General features: G+C 43.5%; 1 protein-coding gene and 1 non-coding gene across 5 annotated transcripts; both read left to right on the top strand.

Moving 5' to 3' along the window:
• Positions 1–1,754: 1,754 nt before the first annotated feature.
• Positions 1,755–22,482, top strand: hdlbpa (high density lipoprotein binding protein a). 4 transcript variants are annotated; one of them, XM_014123711.3, is made up of 28 exons: positions 1,755–1,911; positions 3,325–3,396; positions 7,335–7,449; positions 7,692–7,843; positions 8,140–8,355; positions 8,726–8,932; positions 9,308–9,523; positions 10,320–10,523; positions 10,909–11,016; positions 11,091–11,195; positions 11,489–11,567; positions 11,714–11,853; positions 11,938–12,042; positions 12,615–12,728; positions 13,004–13,090; positions 13,216–13,347; positions 13,504–13,722; positions 14,730–14,951; positions 15,212–15,430; positions 17,774–17,930; positions 18,180–18,340; positions 18,520–18,624; positions 18,774–18,908; positions 19,120–19,263; positions 19,422–19,601; positions 19,898–20,014; positions 20,480–20,641; positions 20,877–22,482. In XM_014123711.3, the coding sequence occupies exons 3-28, from the start codon at positions 7,374–7,376 to the stop codon at positions 20,970–20,972; spliced, it is 3,858 nt and encodes a 1,285-aa protein (XP_013979186.3). In that variant the 5' UTR covers positions 1,755–1,911; positions 3,325–3,396; positions 7,335–7,373; the 3' UTR covers positions 20,973–22,482.
• A 2,054-nt stretch (positions 22,483–24,536) lies between these two features.
• On the top strand, positions 24,537–24,608 carry trnap-ugg (transfer RNA proline (anticodon UGG)). The gene has a single exon. It is a non-coding gene; the product is annotated as a tRNA-Pro (tRNA).
• The last annotated feature ends 494 nt before the right edge of the window (positions 24,609–25,102 follow it).

The raw sequence follows: 25,102 nt of genomic DNA, 5'->3' as shown, positions 1-25,102 counted from the left end.
ATCTCAAGACATCAGTCAGGAAGTTAAAGCTTGGTCGCAAATGGGTTTTCCAAATGGACAATGACCTCAAGCATATTTCCAAAGTTGTGGCAAAATGGCTTAAGTCAAGGTATTGGAGTGGCCGTCACAAAGCCCTGACCTCAATCCTATAGAAAATTTGTGGGCAGAACTGAAAAAGCATGTGCGAGCAAAGATGCCTACAAACCTGACTTGGTTACACCAGCTCTGTCAGGAGGAATGGGCCAAAATTCACCCAACTTGTTGTGGGAAGCTTGTGGAAGGCTACCTGAAACGTTCGACCCAAGTTAAACAATTGAAAGGCAATGTTACTAAATACTAATTGAGTGTATGTAAACGTCTGACCCACTGGGAATGTGATGAAAGAAATAAAAGCTGAAATAAATCATTCTCTCTACTATTATTCTGACATTTCACTTTCTTAAAATAAAGTGGTGATCCTAACTGACCTAAAACAGGGAATTTGTTACTAGGATTAAATGTCAGGAATTGTGAAAAACTGAGTTTAAATGTATTTGGCTAAGGTGTATGTAAACTCCCGACATCAACTGTAATTTAATCGTATTATTATGTGTAGTAAAAAGCGATGAGTTAGAAGAAGCCTACATAACCAACCCATAAAGTAAAATTTAACATCCATATATGGTCAGCTATGTTAACGTTAACATTGATTTATCCTGCAATAGATGTCGTTCAATTGGCAACATACATTTATGTCTTCTTCTAATGCCTCTTAAGGGGAAAGTAATCTAAAAGTAACGGAATGTAATCAGATTACGTTACTGAGTTTGGGGAAATCCAAAAGTGATGTAACTGATTACTTGAACAGGTAACTGTAACAGATTACATTTAGAAAGTAACCTACCGAACCCTGCATATAAAATGGCCATATCTATTTTAATACAGACTAGCTCAAATCATTACCTGTCATTGAAAATGGCAAACTACCAAATGGATAATAATTTTCTGGTAAAAAAGTGGTTGGGCAAAAAAAAACATACGTTTGCACCCCTATTTTAAAAGTGGGATGCAGCTGCTCCGTTTGCTCCATTCCTAAGGCGCCTATAATTGTCAGTACTTATTTATCAGAAAAGTATCTGTCCAAAGGTTTGTTAGTCATTCATTCATTTATTAATTCATCCTTCATTTATAATGGCGTATTGATAAGGAAACGTGAATGAGTTGGACGATAAAAAAATAGATAGATCCACGTAAAGCACAGATATGTTAAGTAAAAAGTGAATGCATACGTGTACATTTGATTATACTAAAAGGCGGCATCGACTTCTTCATGGACCCTATAGCCACATCGTCGACCCGAGAACTGGAGGTTAACTATTTGCGACGGTGCAACAACAACAACAACAACAACGTAACAACTGGTTTAAAACGACATTGTTGGCTACAATGTTGCAAAACACATGAAACTTCAGCTGAGAATACTTGTTACTCATCGAATAATTTTCGGCTCCAGTTACAGCATCAGAAATACCGACAAAAACCTGAATTGTTGCTACTCGGGTTTATGAAACGTCATCTTTCGTCAGAGTTTAATGTATTTGATTTCTCAAGCTGTAGCATTTTTTTTTCTGGAGGGGGGGGACGGGGGTATAAAACTGAAACATATCAGATATACACACCATCAAATCATAATCAAATGTAGTCATAGTGAAAGTGTTACATGAAAAATATCATTTTTTAAAAAACATTTCTTCTCCACTGTATGAAAAATCAGTGAATTGTAATCAGAGGCTGTTGACGTGACGTTAGAGAAGACGATTGGAGGGTGGTGCTGGTATATAGCTATCCTTCGGCCTTCAGTTCCACCTTCTCGCCAGTGGAGTTTCATCACAGCTTCTGCACCACCCAGGGCAGACGAGAACATAAACACAAGTAAGTAGCTAACAAATTGTTTCACAAATGTAACACGTACCAGGAACATTAAAGATGATGTGCTCGTTATTACCGTCGACATTTAGCCAGTCGGGGCGGCTGATAGTTGTCGAGGATGCGGTGAAATATTATCACTGTCAAAATGTGCTCTGGCCTGAGTCGACTCCATGTCATTTCTCCCCTTGTTCGGCTGCCTTATGCCTACGTGGACTTTGTGTAGATTATTGTGGAGCTAACGTTCCGTATTAAAAATGGGAGAATATCTAACTATCATGTTTTAGATTTTTTTTTTTAAACACAATGTGTAAAATGTAAGACCTAACCACCGTTTATTGATTTAATGTTTTAATTACATTTTTTATAATGAAGTTTCCATGAGGGAGTTTCATTTTAAACTGGTTGTTAGCCGCCGGAGCTAGCTTAGCGCTAGCACTGCAGCTACGTGTCATTATCTCGCACGGTCAAAGTTTATACGAGTTTATTAGCTAGCTAGCAAGCTAATGCGTCTACATAAAGTTTTCAATAGAAGTGGCGTCTCGCAAAACGCAATGGGGGGGGGGGCGTTTTACTGGAATACACGATTAATGTTTTAATTAAAATAAAAATCATTTTCAAGTAAGATTCAGTTAGCTTATTTATTGTAATCGTCCATTTTCAAGAATTCCTCGGACATTTCTTGTCATGTCGACGTAGTACCTAGTCGCGAGAAACCAGGGAATATTAGCTATCTATTTAACATTTTATGTTTTGGTCAGTTAGCTAGCTACCTATATTCATCTGATGCTATCGTGGCCTTGGGATAGTCTGTCAATCTTTTTTAAACGCCATCCAGCTAACTAGCTATTTTGCTAGCTAGCTTGTAAATTAGGCAGAAGTAGGCCAGTGTTCTAGCTAACGTTAGCTAGCAGTCTCTTTTTTTTTGCTTTTCAGCTGCAACCCCACGTTGATCTATCACAGTTGACTAACTAGGGTTGAAAGTTCAATAAATGCCTGTTATATGAATAAGGCTAATTTGGCGTCAGATGTAAAGGCCAAATCAAATTGAGTCTGGTCTCACTGGAAGAGACATAAACGTACACCTCATTAGGCTATATGACAAAGCTGGCCAAGTCTGTAGTAGAATATAATACTTCCCACTGATCTAATATCAAACAAGAATATGTTGTTTGGTTTCTTAGCTTTTTCTAAACTACCTTTTACCTTCAAGCAAGTAGGCCCAGATTTGTAAGCTAGCTTCTTCTATAGGGGATCCCTCCAGCCATTAATTAGATGTCAAAGCTTGGTTTAATGTTTTATTCCCCCCCCCCAAATCCCCACATTTGAATATACCACTTAATCTATTAATTGAATGTCCAGTATTTTATCACCCGACTGTCTGTGAAACCAGTATGTTTTTTTTATTGTGCTTTTCAGGCAAAAGCTGGCAGGCTGACACGAACAGGCAGCTTTACAGGACGGATTATCTGGTAACTGACCATTTAGCTGGTAAGAAGTGACACTACTCTAAGCTCCTAATTATAGCCATGCTGCAGTCCTTTCTAACCTGCAGTTTTCAAATGGAAGGCAGTGGAATAGATGGCCTTGTTGGCACATCCACTGGCTCAGTAATTAAAGAGCAAAGGCAGACATTTTACTTTTTAAATACTAGGATGGGTTGGCGGCTATATATTTTGTATATTATTGGGTCAATCACAAACCAGATGCTTGTCAGATTTATCTGGAGTTCATTGAAATACTGAATCGGTGTATACAGTACCAGTCAAAAGTTTGGACAACTACTCATTCCAGGGTTTTTCCTTTTCTTTTTACTGTTTTCTACATTGTAGAACAATAGTGGTGATACCAAAACTATGAAATCACACATATGGAATCAGGTAGTGACAAATTGTTAAACAAAATATATTTGAGATTCTTCAAAGTAGCCACCCTTTGCCTTGATGACAGCTTTGCACACTCTTGGTATTCTCTCAACCAGCTTCATGACGTAGTCACCTGGAATGCATTTCAATTAACAGGTGTGCCTTAAGTTACTTTGTGGAATTTCTTTCCTTAATAATGCATTTGAGCCTATCAGTTGCGTTGTGACAAGGTAGGGGTGGTATACAGAACACGGCCCTATTTGGTAAAAGACCAAGTCCATATTATGGCAAGAACGGCTCAAATAAGCAAAGAGAAACGACAGTCCATCGTTACTTTAAGACATGGAGGTAGGTCAATCCGGAAAATCTCAAGAACTTTGAAAGTTTCTTCAAGTGCAGTCGCAAATACCATCAAGAGCTATGATGAAACTGACTCTCATGAGGACTGCCACAGGAAAGGAAGACCCAGAATTACCTCTGCTGCAGAGGACAAGTTCATTAGAGTTACCAGCCTCAGAAATTGCAGCCCAAATAAATGCTTCACAAAGTTCAAGTAACAGACACATCTCAACATCAACTGTTCACAGGAGACTGTGTGAATCAGGCCTTCATGGTTGAATTGCTGCAAAGAAACCACTACTAAAGGACACGAATAAGAGACTGGCTTGGGCCAAGAAACACGAGCATTAGACCGGTGGACATCTGTCCTTTGGTCTGAGTCCAAATTTGAGATTTTTGGTTCCAACAGCTGTGTCTTTGTGAGATGCAGAGTTGGTGAATGGATGATCTCCGTAAGTGTTCCTACCGTGAAGCATGGAGGAGGACGTGTGGGTGCTTTGCTGGTGACACTCAGTGATTTAATTTAGAATTCAAGGCATGCTTAACCAGCATGGCTACCATAGCATTCTGCAGCGATACGCCATCCCATCTGGTTTGGGTTTAGTGGGACTATCATGTTTTTTTTCCCCAACGGGACAATAACACACCTCCAGGCTGTGTAAGGGCAATTTGACCAAGGAGAGTGATGTAGCGCTGCATCAGATTATCTGGCGTCCACAATCACCTGTCCTCAACCCAATTGAAATGGTTTGGGATGAGTTGGACTACAGAGTGAAGGAAAAACAGCCGAGAAGTGCTCAGCATATGTTGGGAACTTCAAGACTGTTGGAAAAGCATTCCTCATGAAGCTGGTTGAGAGAATGCCAAGTGTGCAAAGCTGTCAAGGCAAGAGGGTGGCTACTTTGAAGAATCTAAAATGTATTGACTTTTCTCTTTTTGGTTTGTATATGATTCCATTTGTTATTTCATAGCTTTGATGTCTGCACTATTATTCTACAATAAAAAATAAAGATACCCTTCAATGAGTACGTGTTAACTTTTGACTGGTACTGTATATAACATTCTCAAATCATCTTTCTAGAGAAGGCTTGATGCACTTCAGTCTACTTTGTGAAATCTTTTCAACGTTTCCATTTTGGGTGCATGCTGTTTTCTTGCTCCGTGTTAAACCAATGAGACGCCAGTAGTATGGCTTACCCGGGCTGGCCTGTATGTAGTTCACTGTGCTAACTAACACACCAATGATTCGGCCTGCTCAGCCTGAAAGATGCCTAGCCTAGAAGGAAGAGGCCCCTTAAAGGGTGCTGTTCTGGAAAGCATGTGAAAACAGCTGTACTAACGCCCTGCTAAGGATCCCAAGCACCACCTCCATTGACTGTGCTGTGTGCCAGTACAAAGTATAATTACTAGATAGGACCTTCCCATCAAGTGGATGTTCTGTGATTGGTAGGATTCTATTTTGATGGTATAATGCCCCCCCCCCCCCCCCAACCCACTGCTTCTCATTCATTTGAAGCAAAACAATTTTGCAGAGGAATAGTCTAAATGTTCTCTGGGGTCAACTCCCCTCTCGCCAAATCCTAACCTTAACCATTAGTGGGAAAAGTACAAAACTGACCCAAGATCAGTGTCTAGGGACAACTTCACCCTACGCCTAGTGCACGTGCCCAGGTCTGACCTACCTGGTTAGGACTGGTGAGGGGGATGCTGATCCTAGATCTGTACCTAGGGGAAGCTTCAGTGGGTGGCTGAACTGAACGGGTCAGTGGGGAAATCCTCTTAACCTTGGGAAAGCTCATTCACCCAGCTTAGAAAAGGCCTAGGCCAACAACTCAACTTAGTTGTTGAAATCAATGTATTTGTCAAGTGCCGAATACAACAAGTGTAGCCCTTACTGTGAAATGTTTACTTACATGCACTTAACCAACAGTGCAGTTCATGAAGTGTTAAGAAAATATTTACGAAATAAACTAAAGTTTTAAAACTAAGAGGCTATATACAGGGCGTACCGGTACCTAGTCAATGTGCGGGGGTGCAGGTTAGTCCAGGTCATTTGTACATGTAGGTAGGGGTGAAGTGACTATGCATAGATTGGGCTCCGGGGTAAAGTTTCCCCTGGTACAGATCTAGGATCAACTTCCCCTCCCCTAGCCCAAAGGCAGGCAGATGTCAATTTTGAGTCGTTTCCATCTTACTGTCCAGATGGATTGTATGCAGCCGGCAATACTCGTATCTCACGTGGACATGTTTAAACATAAGACTTTCTCCATTCAGGTTGCAAAAGTGTCAATTTCCTCTAACTAGACTTAAAGACAGGGAAATATGCTTTATTTTCTTCTCTCCTTTAAAAAAATTTCCACCACCATGCTAAAGTGGCTAATGCCTAGGAATGCTAGTTCTGGATGTTGTGTATCGCGTTCAGCCAATCAGGTTGCAGCAGTATGTTTACCTCTTGCTAAACGTAGGGCGCAACATCAGGAAGTACCATTAGCCACTAACATGGGGGTGGAAATGGTGTTTCATTAAGAAAGTACACTTTTCTTCTCGCCGTTAAATCTAGTTAAGGAGGAAATCGACACTTGCAACCTGAATGGAGAATGTTTCTTAGGTACATACCGGTCCATGGGATACGAGTGTTTGCTGCATACAATGTGTTTGGACTGTAAAATGAAACCATCCACACCAGATAAATATCGCCATCAGCTGGCCTTTGGGATACCCCTCCCCCCAATCCTAACCTTTAACATCTAGTGTGGAAAATGCTGAACTGAACCGAGATCAGCGTCTTGGGTCAACGTCACATGTAGCTACTGTAAGGAATCAGTTTGTCCTCTTGGTTATGCTTAATTTGCCTTTTCTGTGCACTGAGGCTATTTGTCAGACTTTCAAAGAAACTGTTGATGTGTGAAATAGGTAATAGCTAGCACATAGATTATCCCTCCTGGAAAGGCATGGGTTCTTTTGATAACGGTAGATAAGACAATGGGGCCCAACATCAAAGTCCATTCAAACTGATCAATGTGTTTTGTACTACTCTATATTTAACCCTAACTATGAAAGTGGTCTGTTTGTTTTCATGGTTTATTGTATTTTCTAGCCATGAGACAAGGCCTTATAAAGACATCACGACTTAATAATCATGTCTTTTGAGTCTGTCATGTCTTAGCTATGCAGGCTATTTTTGTTTTCTTTTAACTCTTATGTCCTCCTTTTTTCTTTTACTAGTGACACACTCGTACTCCGTGTAAACGTGGGATTTCGACCATGAGCTCAGTCGCTGTACTTACGCAGGAAAGCTTCAACGAGCACCGCTCTGGGCTCGTTGCAGAGCAGGCAGGCGGTGAGTTACTGTTTTATCTGTTCCTCTGGGTAGATTAGTCTGGCTTTTTTTTAAAAATTAGTCATTGATAACTGATGGCTATCTCAACAAATATGCTAACTAAAACCTAAAGTAACAACAAGACATGAGTTGTAGTAACTGCTGTTGAACTGATCATGTACCTGCCATTTTAGTCATTTCAGACACTCGTAGTCAGTGAGGTTTTTATATATGGTGGCTTGTTTCTAATGGTTCTGACACAGGGTCTAGTACTGCTGGAGATGAGGAGGCCCCAGCCTACAAGGATGCCTTCCCCCCGCTGCCTGAGAAGGCTGCTTCACCTGAGGGGACCCAGGAACCAGTCAACGCCTGGACCTCCAAGATCCGGCCCCTCAAATCCTCTGTCATCACACAGGTAGCTACAGCAGCAGAGTTTACGCAACACTTTGTTGCATTGGAGGAATAAGAAACTGTTTGTTGTAACAAATGGTATCCCTATTCCATATAGTGCACTACTATTGACCAGTGCCCATAGAGCTGTGGTCTAAAGTAGTGCACTATGTAGGGAATAGGGATGCCATTTGGGACACGACCCATGTTTGTTGTAGCGAACAACTCTTCCTTCTGCCTTTGGCAAACCTGGGTGTGTAGACCTAAAGTCTATTGTTCAAACATGTGATGTTTGCTCTCTTTAACTTATGACCCTGCTAGGTTTTCCACGTCCCTCTGGAAGAGCGCAAGTACAAGGACATCAACCAGTTCGGTGAAGGAGATCAGGCAAAGGTCTGTGTGGACATCATGCATAAGACTGGAGCCCACCTGGAACTCTCCATGGCTAAAGACCAGGGTCTGTCCATCATGGTGTCTGGGAAACTGGATGCAGTGATGAAGGCCCGCAAGGAGATTGTGTCCCGACTGCAGACTCAGGTCAGTGTAGATCAATGGGTTCACATTTAGCCCTTATGTGGCTGTTGTATTCATTATAACAATGTAGGTTACAGTGTATATCAGAGCTAAATTTAGAATCATCCTTTGATTTCCCAAATGTTGTACTATCAGTGTGTTGTTTTGAGGACCCCACCTCAGGACTCCCTGGAAAACAGTGGCAATGCTTACTGAGTGGACTATCATGGCTAAATAAAATTAAATGAGTCATCTCATTTCAATATGAATTCATGCACGGCTACTAAAGTTAATCCAAGGTGACTACTTTGTGATTATTTATTTACCTTTGTGGTAATATTAACCATTTTCTTTCATGTTGGTATTTAAAAAAATAAAAATAATTTTACACCAGGCTTCAGCTACTGTGGCCATCCCCAAAGAACACCATCGCTTTGTCATCGGCAAGAATGGGGAGAAACTACAGGAGTTGGAACTCAAGACTGCCACCAAGATCCAGATCCCAAGACCAGATGACCCCAGCAACCATATCAAGATCTCTGGCACCAAGGAGGGCCTGGAGAAGGCCAAGCACGAGATTCTGCTCATCTCTGCCGAGCAGGTAGCCAACCTGGTGTCATGAGTTACCTAGCTATCGCTCTAGTGTCATCCTCTATAGCTACTCTCCACTCGCTGACTTAACTACCACATAATAACCTCCTAACTCACTATGGAATCCTTTGCGGCACAACCTTTTTTTTCCTACTACAGTCATATCTGTTACCTTATATTTAAAACTCTTTTTATAATTTCTGCCATTTAAGTTAACCACCCTACCTAATGAACATGCCCCTATAGCACTAACACTAGCCTTGCTGTTATTACACCGCCATGAACACGGTTTGGAAGCGAGCTAGTTCAATTTGTGAATTGTTATATCAGTCCGAGTGTTGGACAACATAACTGATGACTGTCCGCTCTCTGTCCTCCCCTCCAGGACAAGCGTGCTGTGGAGAGGGTGAATATCGACAAGGTGTTCCACCCCTTCATCACTGGTGCCTACAACAAGCTGGTGGCAGATATGATGCAGGAGACGGGAGCCCGCATCAATGTCCCCCCACCCAGCGTCAATAAGACGGAGATCGTCATTACTGGGGAGAAGGAGCAGGTGGCCCTTGCTGTGGCTATGATCAAGAAGATTTATGAGGGGAAGGTGTGTAGGTCTATGTTCTGTCCTCTTTTAACCTCTCTGGGGTAGGTGGGACTCTAGTGGGTCTTCCAAATGAACAATGACCCCCCCCCCCCAAGCACTGAAAAGTGTGTGCGAGCAAGGAGGCCTACAAACCTGACTTAGTTACACCCGCTCTGTCAGGAGGAATGGGCCGAAATTCACCCAATTAATTATGGGAAGATTGTGGAAGGCCACCTGAAATGTTTGACCCAAGTTAAACAATTTAAAGACAATGCTACCAAATACTAATTGAGTGTATGTACATTTCTGACCCACTGGGAATGTGATGAAAGAAATAAAAGCTGAAATAAATTATTCTGACATGTCACTTTCTTAAAATAAAGTGGTGATCCTAACTGACCTAAGACCGAATTTTTACTAGGATTAAATGTCAGGAATTGTGAAACTGAGTTTAAATGTATTTGGCTAAGGTGTATGTAAACTTCTGACTTCAACTGTATGTCCTGCTAGCTAAACAGGAATGATTGAATGTCTGCATTTTTAACATGTATGGAATGTTGTCATGTAGCCTCAGGGTATCAGGGCGTGACTTCGGTTGTCTCAAGAAGCTGTTGAGGGGCCTTGTGGAGGTTCATACTAGCCTTCCGTGGCACGACTGCAGTCTTAGACTGAAAATAAATATAGACAGTCTTAACATTTCATTCAAATTGGGACCAATACAATTAACATTTTTGAATATGCAACAGTGAAATGCACCAAGTTACACTTTATCTTTACACTAATTTCCAGTGCTCTGTCTTCCCTTTTCTCCCAGCAGAAAAATGCCACCACCATCGCGGTAGAGGTGAAGAAATCTCAGCACAAGTACGTGATCGGCCCCAAGGGAAACACCCTGCAGGAGATCCTGGAGAAAACTGGCGTCTCGGTCGAGATCCCACCCCCAGACAGCAACTCGGAGACCGTCATCCTGCGCGGGGAGCCAGACCGGCTGGGTCAGGCTCTCACTGAAGTTTACGCCAAGGTAGATATGTTACACATTCCAACAAACACTACACAGTACGTACTATACAGGTCTCACTGAAGTTAGGGCCAAGGTAGATATACATTACATAAGACATACGCAGCACCTTGCACACCGACCTGGCTGGGCCTGGTTTTCACTTATGTTTAGTCAAAGGTAGATGCCTTATTTTTGAAGGTTTTACTTGTAATGTGAATTAATGTTTTTTATTTTATTTTTATTTTTTTGCCTTAGTTGAATGTACTGATTTGTAAGTAGCTCTCTATAAGGCTGCTTGCTAAATGACTAACATATAGCACCTTTTCAGGGCCTCAGGTCCAAGAGGATGTCCCATGACCTCAATGGCTTCTCAGTTTCTAAATGTGACTCTGTTTGTGTTTCCCAGGCCAACAGCTATACTGTATCATCAGTCGTAGCTCCTTCCTGGCTTCACCGCTTCATCATTGGCAAGAAGGGGCAGAACCTGGCCAAGATTACCCAGCAAATGCCCAAGGTGTGTGTGTGGCATGTGTTTGTTCCAGAGGGGATGTAGCTCAAGGCCTGACTTGGTGTTTCTGTGTTTTGCAGGTGCACATTGAGTTCACTGAGGGTGAGGATAAAATCACCCTGGAAGGCCCCACCAAAGACATGCAGATGGTGCAGAGTCAGATGGAAGCCATCGTCACTGACCTGGTAAAGACCATCTGAATAAAGAGGACCAGGCTAGCCTCGTCCACTCTAAGCAGAAGCCCGTTTACCAAAACCAGATTAAGCCTATTAGATTACTGGGCCGAAGAGTATTCAATGGAGAGTCTCCCTTGAGCATGCTTTGTAGTTAAAGAGTAGGCTTTAATCTGAGCTTAGGCCTAGTTTGTTTCATTGTCCCAAGGACAGACTGTGTAAACCACACTGGTTTCCTTGGTTTAAGGACTTGGTAGTTACAATCATTCATTTGATTCCATGTTTATTTCCTTTTCTCCTTCTAGGTGAGCCGCATGGATTATAGGGAGATCAGTGTGGACCCCAGATTCCACAGACACCTGATTGGGAAGGGCGGTGCCAACAGTAAGTATTATGTTTTTAAGCGGAGGTTGGTTTGAGAAGTGGGAAGAGTAAGATGATAAATACAAAGTTACACAAATGTATTTAAGATATTTAACATATTACTAAATGGTGGTTAAAAAACCTGTTTATTTTCCTGCCCTGTACAGTAAACCGCATCAAAGATCTACACAAGGTGTCTGTGCGTATCCCCCCTGACAACGAGAAGAGCCACCTGATCCGCATCGAGGGGGATCCCCAGGGGGTTCAGGAAGCCAGTAAGGAGCTGCTTGAGCTAGCGTCGCGCATGGTGAGTATCACAATACATTCTCTCTCGCTCCCTCACACACGTCCCCATTGGGAGTTGTCCTTCAACCTTTCGTCTCTCTTGCAGGAGAACGAGCGTACAAAGGACCTGATCATTGAACAGCGTTTTCACAGAGCCATCATTGGCCAAAAAGGGGAGAAGATTAAGGACGTTCGTGACAAGTTCCCTGAGGTGAGTCACAAACCATGTTGCCGTGGGAACACACCTGATGACGTCAGAGACTGTGGCTCAGAAACTTCGGTCAGCAAGGCTGTATTTACACAGGCAGCCCAATTCTGCTCTTTGGTCCAATTATTAACAAGAGTGGAATTTAAAAATAAAAAAATTAAATGTATGGTTCAAAAGACCAATTAGTGGGGGGGGGGGAGCTCAGAATTGGGCTGCCTGATTTTTAAACTCAGCCTTAGAAACCATGATGATCGTGTGCCAGATCCATATATTTAGAAGAGCTGTACCTGTATGGCTCTGGTAAATGCTTAAGTGTATACAGCTATAACATTTTGCTGTATAATTACAGTAAACAACTATGTTCATTTTAGTTACGATGGGCACTTAAATCAAATTAAATGTATTTATATAGCCTTTCTTACATCAGCTGATATCTCAAAGTGCTGTACAGAAACCCAGCCTAAAACCCCAAACAGCAAGTAATGCAGGTGTAGAAGCACGGTGTTGTATGAGAAAAGGAAAATGTAAAAAAAAAATCCAAGCTGTACATAAAGTAGTAATGTGTCGATTTGCAGGTCATCATCAACTTCCCAGACCCGGCAGCGAAGAGTGACATCGTTCAGCTGCGTGGTCCAAGAAATGAGGTGGAGAAATGCTCCAAGTTCATGGCTAAGATGGTTGCTGACATGGTATGTAGATCATCAAACAAAAGTTTCAATGATTGACTCTCTGTGACAACTAGGTTTAACTTTTTTTACATTGCATGAGGTTAGTGTAATGTGTTAAGTACATTTGGCTTTCAAGACGTTGTGCCGGGTAAAGCACTTCATCATTCGAGTTGGTATGATTGATAGCCCCTTCCATAAGTGTATTGAACATGTCATCTTGCTTTGCAGATTTGAAAAATGTTTTCACATTAACTGTTTTATCTATGATAGATTTTATTTTTTTTTGTATTTTTCAGGTGGAGAATGGTTTCTTTCTCTCAGTTCCCATCTTCAAACAATTCCACAAGAACATTATTGGGAAAGGTGGCGCCAACATCAAGAAGGTATATTGTCATTAATAGGATATAAATTTAAACTTGGTTTGGGGGATAGTTCTTTCACAATTTCAGGCTTTTTAAAATATGGGGGAAAAAATGGTATTACCTGAAAGTAATTCCTTCATTTCCAGATTCGTGAGGAAACTAACACCAGGATTGACCTGCCTGCCGAGAACAGCAACTCTGAGATGATCGTCATCACCGGCAAGAAGGAAAACTGTGAGGCCGCCAGAATCCGCATCCTGGCTATCCAGAAAGAACTGGTAACTTACTGGCTTTTCTCAGGGAGATTGCCTTCTAAGATGGCCTGTGTTCTTCTATGTCAATGCAGATAAGGATAGAATGTTCGTACGTTCCTAATTTGTCTCTATATGAAACCACGGTTCTCTGGCCGATGCCTCTGCCGCTGGCCCTCCTAGGCAAACATTACAGAGATGGAGGTGTCCATTCCCTCAAAGCTGCACAACTCCCTGATTGGCTCTAAGGGCCGTTTTGTCCGCTCCATCATGGAAGAGTGTGGCGGCGTCCATATCCACTTCCCCACCGAGGGCTCCGGCATCGACACAGTCACCATCAGGGGCCCTGCTGAGGAGGTGGAGAAGGCGAAGAAACAGCTGCTCTCTCTGGCCCAGGATAAGGTTTGATCCTGCTCTTAGTTGTCTTATTTAGGCTTTACTTATCAGTAGGTTGAGGGACCAGGTTGGTTTTTCTTTGTTCATTGGCTATGGTTGTCATGAGGGTTGTGTTCAATTTCAGGAAGTAAACTGAAATTCCCAATTTTCCTTAACTAAAAAGCAATTGAAATAGAAATCATCCTAACTAGGGTGACCACATTTTTTAAAATGCCTAGTGCGCACGAAATTTGGTGACGCAGAAATGAGACTGGCTGTTTTCTACAAATTTGCTAATATTTATCCACAGTAACAATTCTGGTTGGTCTCAAGGAATGTAAAACTGGTAGGATTTATTATTATTTTTTAAACTGTGTTGAGTCAAGTAGAAACAGCCTACCAAGTGTGAGTAAAGGACCTTCTCTTTTGTCTAATAGGCTACAGCTACTTAGGCCTACTTGCTATTGTAGTTCTTCGTTAGAAGCACACTTTTTATAAGTAGGTGGGTGGTGTGTCTCAAACCCCCAATATTCTGTTCTTTATTTGGACACAGAGGTCCAGAGAGACAACGGGTCAGAACTCTGCACCACCGCAACACAACTCAATATTAGACACTTCCTAACTGTGTTAGTGGTTGGATGACCATAAACCACTATACACTACCTCACTTACCCTACTGCTAGTCTCCTCTTCGTGTGTCCTTATGATGATGATCAGTCCTTTAACAGGAACTCTGGGACAGTTGCACCTATAATCAAAACCGTCACCTGAGTCTACACCAAAAAAATGAAATGTTTTGTAAATGAGTTGTAAAATACTGCACCTGATTGTTTGGTAGGGGGATGAAGGGCCAAAATGTGAGACTGTCCTGTACAATCTGGGACGTGGTCACCCTAATCCCAAACCTGGTTGTCAGTAGTCCATGTACACGCCTTTCAAGGAAGTAAACTGAACTAATCAGCTCCACCATTATGTTGCAGCACATTCCAATAAAAACGTTCTGAAATATATATTTTTCCTCTTTCTATCCCTAGCAAACCAAGAGTCACACAGCTGAGCTGAAGGCTAAACCAGAGTACCATAAATTCCTGATCGGTAAAGGAGGTGGTAACATCCGTAAGGTACGTGACAGTACTGGAGCCAGGATTATCTTCCCTACACCTGACGACGAGGACCAGGAGCTGATCACCGTGGTGGGGACAGAGGAGGCCGTCAGAGAGGCCCAGAAAGAACTGGAGGAACTCATCAAGAGCTTGGTGAAGACCTTTTTATCAATACATTTTGTTGATTTGATTAGGGAAAACAGGAGAAACTGACTAATCAAAAGTTTCTCCTGGCAGTATTGTTTTGATGTTACGTACTTGTGTTTACAGCAGAATCAAACTCTCCTGTGTATTTGTCATTTTTGGAGTGTAAGGAAACTGTCATTTTGGTACTGACTCCGACCTTTAGATTATACACTGTATTGTTTGACACAGCTGAATATTAAACCCCATGCTTGCTTGTCATCCCTCAGGATAACGTGGTGGAGGATGTAATGAATGTGGACCCCAAGCACCACCGGTACTTTGTGGCTCGCCGTGGGCAGGTGCTGAGGGACATCGCTGATGAGTACGGCGGTGTGATGGTGAGCTTCCCCAGGAGCGGCGCCAACAGCGACAAAGTCGCTCTGAAGGGAGCCAAAGACTGTGTGGAGGCAGCCAAGAAACGCATGCTGGAGATCATCGAGGACCTGGTGAGTTCACAGGGCTTTACGAACTTATTTATGACTACTTTTCCACTGGAGACTTAGCCCAGTGTCTTACCAAGAAGGCTGTCTTCTGATTCATGGCTCCAGTGTCTCACTAGGCCATGGCCTCAATGGACCTGCTCTTAATTGGGGCCAAAGCCTGACCACTCTTACTTTTCAGCTGGCATTTACACTGAAATTGTTGTATTTACATTTTTGTTCAGAGTTACAGTTCATATAAGGAAATCGGTCAATTGAAATAAATTCATTAAGACCTTATCTATGGATTTCACATGACTGAGAATAGATATGCATCTGTCACAGATATACTATACCTTTAAAGAGTGTGGATCAGAACCAGTCAGTGTCAGGTGAGACCATTTGCCTCATGCAGCGCAACACATCTCCTTCATCAGGCTGATTGTGGCTTGTGGAATGTTGTTCCACTCCTCTTCAATGGCTGTGTGAAGTTGCTGGATATTGCTGTGAACTGGAACATGCTGTCGATCCAGCATACCAAACGTGCTCAGTGGGTGGATATGTCTGAGTATGCAGGCCATGGAAGAACTGGGACAATTACAGCTCCCAGGAATTGTGTACAGATCCTTGGGGGGGGGGGGGTGCATTATCATGCTGAAACGTGAGGTGATAGCAGCAGATGAATGGCACGACAATGGACCTCAGGATCTTGTCACTGTATCTCTGTGTATTGTTGGTTGTCTGTAGCTTATGCCTGCCCATACCATAACCCCACCTCCACCACGGGACACTATTTACAACGTTGGGACACTGTTCACAAACCACTCGCCCACACGACGCCATACATGTGGTCTGAGATTGTGAGGCCGGTTGGATGTACTGCCAAATTCTCTGAAATGATGTTGGAGGCGGCTTATTGTAGAGAAAAAATAATAAATTCTCTGATAACAGCTCTGGTGGACATTCCTGCAGTCAGCATGCCAATTGCGCATGCCCTCAACTTGACATCTTTGGCGTTGTGATAAAATTGCACATTTTAGTGGCCTTTTCTTGTGCTGTGGACAATGTGCACCTGTAATGATCATGCTGTTTAATCAGCTTCTTGATATGCCACACCTGTCAGGTGACCTGGATTATCTTGGCAAAGGAGAAATGCTCCCTAACAGGGATGTAAAGAAATTGGTGCCCAAAATTTGAGTAGCTTTTTGTACGTAAGGAAAACATGTTTTTGTTCTGTGTGTGTGTGTATATATCTATATCTCTCAAAAAAATAAAGGGAACACTAAAATAACACATCCTAGATCTGAATGAAAATCTTATTAAATACTTTTTTCTTTACATAGTTGAATGTGCTGACAACAAACACAAATAATCAATGGAAATCCAATTTATCAACCCATGGAGGTCTGGATTTGGAGTCACACTCAAAATTAAAGTGGAAAACAACACTACAGGCTGATCCAACTTTGATGTAATGTCCTTAAAACAAGTCAAAATGAGGCTCAGTAGTGTGTGTGTGGCCTCCACGTGCCTGTATGACCTCCCTACAACGCCTGGGCATGCTCCTGATGAGGTGGCGGATGGTCTCCTGAGGGATCTCCTCCCAGACCTGGACTAAAGCATCCGCCAACTCCTGGACAGTATGTGGCGTTGGTGGATGGAGCGAGACATGCTGTCCCAGATGTGCTCAATTGGATTCAGGTCTGGGGAACGGGCGGGCCAGTCCATAGCATCAATGCCTTCCTCTTGCAGGAACTGCTGACACACTCCAGCCACATGAGGTCTAGCATTGTCTTGCATTAGGAGGAACCCAGGGCCAACCGCACCAGCATATGGTCTCACAAGGGGTCTGAGGATCTCATCTCGGTACCTAATGGCAGTCAGGCTACCTCTGGCGAGCACATGGAGGGCTGTGCGGCCCCACAAAGAAATGCCACCCCACACCATGACTGACCCACCGCCAAACCGGTCATGCTGGAGGATGTTGCAGGCAGCAGAACGTTCTCCACGGCGTCTCCAGACTCTGTCGCGTGCTCAGTGTGAACCTGCTTTCATCTGTGAAGAGCACAGGGCGCCAGTGGCGAATTTGCCAATCTTGGTGTTCTCTGGCAAATGCCAAACGTCCTGCACGGTGTTGGGCTGTAAGCACAACCCCCACCTGTGGACGTCGGGCCCTCATACTGGTGAGGGGGAAGTCGGGTGGGAGTGCCTCATACTGGTGAGGGGGAAGTCGGGTGGGAGTGCCTCATACTCATCTCCTGGGACATAACGATGCAAAAACCCTTTAGTCTCGTTCACCCAGTACCATGATGCCCATGTCATAACTAGCCTGTCCTCTGATTGGCTAACAGTCCTCTCCTCTGTCTCCAGGATGCCCAGGTGACCATGGAGTGTGTGATTCCTCAGAAGTTCCACCGTTCCATCATGGGGCCCAAAGGTTCCCGTATCCAGGGCATCACCAGGGACCACAACGTGCAGATCAAATTCCCTGAGCGAGTGGATGGTCCGGGGAAAGGAGGCTCAGCGGGTAAAGCAACCTGTCTTTCTCAGGCAGTATTCAGTCACAGGAGTGCTGATATGGGATCAATTTTGACTAGTTTAAAATCAGCACTCGTACTTTACAGGCAAATGACCTAAAATGTAATGATCCTAGATTGTTAAGAGATGTCTCTTACTTCAAGGCTGCTTGAAGCAAGTCTTTCAGATTTCTGCTGTTCAACTGCCTGGTTTATTCTCTCTTATCAACCTTTTTGGTTTTCCCTCTGTTCTTCCCAAGCTCCCCTGGCCGAGGCTGCAGTGCAGGAGAACGGAGAGGCTAACGGGGAGGTGGTTGAAGAGCCTGCAGCACATGTGGATCCCAATGCACCTAAGAAGTGTGACATCATCGTGCTTTCTGGCCGCAAGGAGCGATGCGAGGCTGCTGTGGAGGCACTCAAGGTCAGTCTTCTTGAACGTTGGAATTTCCACATTGAAATCATCTGACTGTCTGTACTGTCAGAACTCTTTACGGAGGTTATTTGTGACTTGTATAGAGCAGTGTGTTTTTCACTTTTCTTTTTTTTTTCCCCCCATGTATAGTTGAACTGATGTTTCAGTACCTCCTCCTTTATCCTCAGGCTTTGGTCCCTGTCACCACTGAAGTGGAAGTGCCTTTTGAGCTTCACCGTTACATCATTGGGCAGAAGGGAAGTGGAATTCGTAAGATGATGGATGAGTTTGAGGTACGTAAGAGTAGTTTCATTGTCTTTTTTTATTTTATTTTTTTTTACGTTAGGGGAGTAGCTGAAATGGTACTCATTCAGGATACAGTCTCTTCTGTCTGGATGTTTTATTCAACATTGTAGTGTTTTACTATTGCCTCCACCGCCAGGTTAATATTCAAGTGCCTGCTCCTGAGCTGCAGTCCGATATAATCTCCATTACTGGCCTGGCCAATCACCTGGACCGCGCTAAGGAGGGTCTCCTGGAGCGTGTTAAAGAGCTGACTGCTGAGCAGGAGGATCGGGTACATGTTACTCTCTCTTCACTGCGCTTTACATCACAGAACCACAGTATTAAAAGTGTTGACTAGTCAATCACAAGTTAGTCTGGTCTCGGATCTGTTTGTTGCCTAGTCATTGTTATGCCATCTGGCATCCAGCCCATACCGGCAGAAAGACCAGGCGAAGAGTGACATGGTTCTGACTGGTGATGTTTGTACTTGTTATTCATTGCAGTCCCTCAGGAGCTTCAAGTTGACCATCACTGTGGACCCTAAGTATCACCCCAAGATCATTGGCCGTAAGGGGGCCATAATAACCAACATCCGCACAGAGCACGACGTTAACATCCAGTTCCCAGACAAGAACGACGACAACCAGGTACAGGGTTACACCTTCTGTTGTCAATTCTTCTGCCTTTGTCCTCAAATCCTTGTCCTTTACAAAAAGCATTGGAGAAAGTCAGGAGAGTGGTCTTGGATCCTCCCTCATGTAAGTTCTATAGTCCTGACATGCACCACCCCCCCCCCCCCCCCCAGGACCAGATCACCATCACGGGGTATGAGCACAAGGCTACAGCCGCCAAGGATGCCATCCAGGCCATCGTGGATGAGCTGGAGGAGATGATCTCTGAGGATATCACCCTGGACGCCCGTGTCCACGCCCGCATCATTGGGGCCCGTGGCAAGGGCATCCGCAAGATCATGGATGAGTTCAAGGTGAGGGGGGGGCCCTTATCAGTGGGCCAGTTTCCCTGATACATAAAGCCCAGTCTTGGACTTAGAAGCATGCGCAATGAAAATTGTCTATTGAAATAGGATTTTAGTCCAGGGCAAGGTTATCTGTCTCGGACTAGGCTTAATTTATTTTTATTTTATTCATCGTCTCGGATAAGGTTGTAAAAACAAATCTTACAGGGTCGTCTTGCCTTGTCCCTTTTAATTCTGGGAATCCATTTGAACGTATTCTGTCTGTACATGCTATTGGATGCGTTTAGTATACTTCCTGTTTTTAGGTTGATCTGAGATTCCCCCAGCCCGGAGCTGCTGACCCCAATCAGGTGTTTGTTACTGGACGTCCTGAGCTGGTGGATGAAGCCATCGACCACCTCCTCAACTTGGAAGAGGAATACGTAAGTACTCCTTTCAAAGTGGTGCAGGGTGAATTTGCCACTAAATGCTGCTCTTGGGTCAGTTTTATTTTATTTTTTTGCCATTTTCCCCACTGATGGTTAAGGTTAGGATTTCAGGAAGGGAAGCCGATCCTCCATCTATACTTAGGGGAAACTTCACCCTGGACTTTCAAAGCCATTTTGGGCATCCTTACTTGACTTAATCCTCTTGGCCTCTTAGCCCCACCATGGCTCTCCATAGCCTCTGATGCTTTGTAATTTACTGTCTTTTTTTTGTCTGGTCAGTGATAAGTTTAGTCTTTATTGGTCAGTTTATTGATTGATCTGTATCATTGATAAAGCATTTACCTAGTTTTTTTCCCCCCTCGGTAATCTTTGGCTCTTCATTTGACTGTTGTGTACCTTCAACACCCCCCCCCATTTTCATATAGCTTTTTAAAAATCAAACTGGTTTCCTGTGTTCAGATGGCTGACGTGAATGAGAATGAATCTAAGATGACGTACATGAAGCCCACTGGTGACCGTGGTGCGTCCTCGATGGATGAGGGAGGACGAGAGCGAGGCTCCTCCAAAGGCTTCGTGGTGAGGGAGGCACCGTGGCAAACCGGCAGTGAGAAGGTGAGAGAGGTGACAGATCTTTATTTTATTTTTTTGTCCTTTGACAAATCTGACCATTACCTTTTTGTGCTAGTCTGGTCCCATATCTGTTTATACTGTCTTTCCATACTTTTTCCTGTGGTCATTGTATTTAGCACAGATCTGCGACCACCCAGGCTACTTTTGTGTGTTGTCTTTCTTGTAGTTTTGGAATGCAGTCATTTGTAGTTCAATGATCACTGACGTACTTGTTTTTCCTCTCCAGGCCCCAGACATGAGCAGCTCAGAGGACTTCCCCAGCTTCGGTGCTCCTGTGGCGGCCACCAACAAGGCCTCTCCCTGGGGTCCCAAGCGCTTCTGAGCAGAGCTGTGTTGCTACGAAGGAGACAAGACGGCCCTCACCTCCACCTGACGACACAATCTTCCCCTCCATCGCCTGCCCCAACCCTATGGACCTGGACTGACCGCTGACCCCCTCCCACACAAAGTCTCTGCAGTCCTGGAAATGTTTCATGCTTCTCTCTTCTGTCTACATAACTTGGTTTGCCTTTTGTAGATTTTACGGTGTAGTCTGAAATGCTTTCAACCAAACTGTATTTGGACCTGTAACTTAAGCTTTGTATCTTCTTGCATTCAGTAATGCGTCTTTCTGCAACACAAATTATACTTATTATAAGAAACGTTGTTGGGTTATGTCTATATTCAGGTAGACGTTCAATGTTGTTTTCCGAGACTTGACATTTCATAATGATTTTGAAATGTGTTACCAAATCCAAAGCTGTTAAGGGAACCGAGCAACGCTTCTTAGGTTTACTGAGCTGCCCCTTAGTTGCCTTCGCAGGGTGTGTGGGGCTTGGGGGGGGGGGGGGAGTAGTTGACTTACCTCTGGCGACATGTTAGCGCATGTCTGTCCATTTTCAGCTTTTGATTTGAAGTGAAGAAGCTTGACCACCATGGTGGCCAGCTGTCCGTTTCAACTACTCTCCTCCACTTCTCATGGAACTGTGTACGTCATCTCATTCAGTTCTCAGTCTTATTGCTGCATCTGAGTGGTTCTGTCCTCAGTCTTTCATTCTGTCTGCTTGTTACTGTGCTTGTGAGTGTATGGCCAGGTAGTGATGTGTTGCATCATGCAGCCTTATTTGTTGAACTTTTTTTGTTTTTTTTGGAGGGGTGATTCACTACAGATATACTCTTACACACTCTCTCAAACTGCCAGATGCTTTTGGAGATTGTACTGGATCTTGTATCATCCGCCGGCAACACTAGAGCTCCAGAACTTTCAATACCCCACACACTAACTGTTAAAGTACCATACTTGTTCCATACTGTAGTTCTTTTTCTTTTTTGTGACATTTTGAAAATGAAGTTTTAACTCTCTATTTACTCATGGCTTTTGGAAGCAAAAGAGCAGACCATTCTGTGCCAATGAACTGTCTTCTGTCTAGTGACGTGTTACTCATCCTGCTACCTACTGGGGTCAGTGTCCAGTCCCTCTTTGTCTTCCAGTTGCTATGCAGATATGTTCTGTAACCATAGCAATGGCCCTCTTATCAGCCTTAGCTCTAGAGTGATATAAACCAGACCCCAGAGTTGATGTCACAGTCCTGAGGAGATCAGGAGGCGTACAGTACAACGCTGTGGATGAAATGTTCAATCATCTCATTCAGTTCCTGGCAGTGGGTGGTGTTTAATTTTTCTCCCGGTGGTGCAGATACACTTCCTGAAAGATATGACATCATTGTCTAATCCTGGTCTATATCATTCTAGCCTTATATGAAAGATTATGCAAAAACCATACAAGAAGTGAAACAATTATGGATGACACTGGAAATGAAATTGTCCAAAAAGTCAATAAAAATTGAAAATTGTGATTTTTTTTTTTTTGTTGAACATGTAGCGAGCTACTTTTACTACAGTTGAGGCTGCATGAGGCCCCAGTAGAATGGGCTGTAGTGAAGAGATCAGTGACGTTCAATGTGGCACAGTCATTGGATGCCACCTTTTTGACAAGTCAGTTCATCAAATACCTGTCCTGTTAAAGCTTCCCTGGTAAACTAAGTGCTGTTATTGTGAAGTGGAAACTTCTAGGAGTGGCTCAGCTGAGAATTGGTAGGCCACAAGCTCAGAACAGGATCGCCGAGTGCTGAAACACGTAGCGTGTAAAAAATCGTCTGTCCTCGGTTGCAACACACTACCGCGTTCCAAACTGCCTCTGGAAGCTATGTCAGCACAAGAACTGTTCACCGGGAGTTTCGTGAAATGGGTTTCCATGGCCGAGCAGCCACGCACAAGCTTAACACCATGTGCAATACCAAGCCTTGGCTGAAGTGGTGTAAAGCTCGCCGCTATTGGACTCTGGAGCAGTGGAAACACGTTCTATGGAGTGATGAATCACACTTCACCATCTGGCAGTCTGACGGAAGAATCTGGGTTTGGCGGATGCCAGGAAAACGCTTCCTGCCGTAATGCATGGTGCTAACTGTAAAGTTTGGTGGAGGAGGAATAATGGTGTGGGGCTGTTTTTCATGGTTCGGGCTAGGCCCCTTAGTTCCAGTGAAGGGAGATCTTAATGCTACAGCATACAATGACATTCTAGACGATTCTGTGGCAACAGTTTGGGGAAGGCCGTTTCCTGTTTTTTCCTATTTCCTGTTACCAGCATTGAAGTGATTGGATTGCTGTATTCGGCACATGTGACCAATACAATTTGATTTGATGTACGTCCAGCGTACTAACACTACCTGCACCTGCAGTGGAAGCTGACAGAAGTAAAACTGTCTGCCTGGAGTCACAGACATGCAATGGTAGGCGAATGTGTAACACATGGTATATCATCATAATGTTATATTAATTGTAGTGTAACTTCCCCGAGTGAATATTTCAAAAGACCCGAGTTGATAAAAAGGCCAGACTAGCCAGCCAAGTTAGCGCTAGTAAGCAAACGGCTAACTCTGTGGACTAAACTCCACTCGATGGCGAAAACATTTTTTTTTAGGCTAACAGCCAGCTAACCAATCACAAACGGTTAGTTTACTAACTAACTAAAGGGTAAAAACAACCTGTTCGTATACTGTAATGCTTGTAGCTAGCTAGGTAGCCAAAGACAACTTGCTAGCGAATGCAACTGCATTTAGCCACAAGAGAGCCGCGAATCAAAGCACAACGGATTCATCATCTTATCTTGATAGCTAGTTATCAAGTTCGCCTCGGCTCCCATTTCACATTGAAACAAATATACGCGATGAAAACCTGTGACAGAGGCTACTAGCAAGTTGCTATAAATATATATATATATATATAAATATTTTTTTTAAAGCACAACTCGGTCACTTCAAAGCTAGCAGAGAACAAAGGCAAATGTAATTATATAATGTACCGAACATAGACAGTAGCCAGCAGTGCCCTTATCCCATATATTCGGTCGGAATCACATTGGCAAAAGGCGCAATCCAATCACTTCAATTAACTAGTAGAACAAAGCCAAATGTTATATAATTAATTATATAATGTATCAAAACACAGAACAATGACACAGATATTTCACCCGAATGTATACATGCGAAGCATCCGGTTGTTGTTTTATGGTGGTGATAGGAAACTCAGTGTCCGGCAGTGGGAGAAGATAGAGCGAGATGGATTTTGGACGACTTTTTGGCCAAATTTTCTCATCGATGAAACATTTTAATATCAGTACAGTTTTCTGTTTCCAAAACTAAAATCTGTAACGAACTGAGTGGACTTCCGTTGTTTAGAAAGAGGGCGAATTGAGTCATTGCAACGGAAATGTGCCAATAGGCTCCTCTGCCCGCTTGGAGTAATTTGCTTCCGTTAAAAACGACAGGCAGTTGTCTATCTTGGATTAATTCTAAGTATCTCTGGTTGTAATGTATTCTTAACCATTTTATCGTGATAAGGTTGTATTGGCTCGTTGGTCTAGGGGTATGATTCTCGCTTTGGGTGCGAGAGGTCCCGGGTTCAAATCCCGGACGAGCCCAATATTTTGAAGCCTCAACATGTACATTAAAAAATCAAAGTTTTTGAAAAGATCATACTATTTAGATAGCTATTATGCTAAGGGTATCCCTAAAAACACGCCACTTTGATACAGTTGCGACCGGAAGTGACTTATTTGTAGCAGGTTAGGAGAGCGTTTTCCATAATCAATCAATCAATCAAAAGTATTTATAAAGCCCATTTTACATCAGCCGATGTCACAAGGTGCTGTTCAGAAACCCAGCCTAAAACCCCAAACAGCAAGCAATGCAGGTGTAGAAGCACTGTGGCCAGGAAAAACTCCCCAGAAAGGCAGGAACCTAGGAAGAAACCGAGAGAGGAACCAGGCTATGAGGGGTGGCCAGTCCTCTTCTGGCTGTGCCGGGTGGAGATTATAACAGCACATGGCCAAGATGTTCATAGATGACCAGCAGGGTCAAATAATAATCACAGTAGTTGGAGAGGGTGCAACAGGTCAGCACCTCAGGAGTAAAT

The sequence above is a fragment of the Salmo salar genome, chromosome 10, assembly GCF_965601325.2.
Source record: "Salmo salar chromosome 10, fSalSal1, whole genome shotgun sequence".
Lineage (NCBI taxonomy): Eukaryota > Metazoa > Chordata > Actinopteri > Salmoniformes > Salmonidae > Salmo > Salmo salar.
Note: the sequence above shows the minus strand (reverse complement) of the source record. Positions and strands in the feature narration are given on the sequence as shown.

Excerpts from the sequence above, each read along its gene's own strand:
- hdlbpa (XM_045687193.2), top strand. The coding sequence starts at position 7,374 with ATGAGCTCAGTCGCTGTACTTACGCAGGAAAGCTTCAACGAGCACCGC. Across the intron at positions 11,568-11,713 it reads TGGGAAGGGCGGTGCCAACA|TAAACCGCATCAAAGATCTA; the intron begins GTAAGTATTATG and ends TGCCCTGTACAG. Across the intron at positions 12,043-12,614 it reads TTCGTGACAAGTTCCCTGAG|GTCATCATCAACTTCCCAGA; the intron begins GTGAGTCACAAA and ends GTCGATTTGCAG.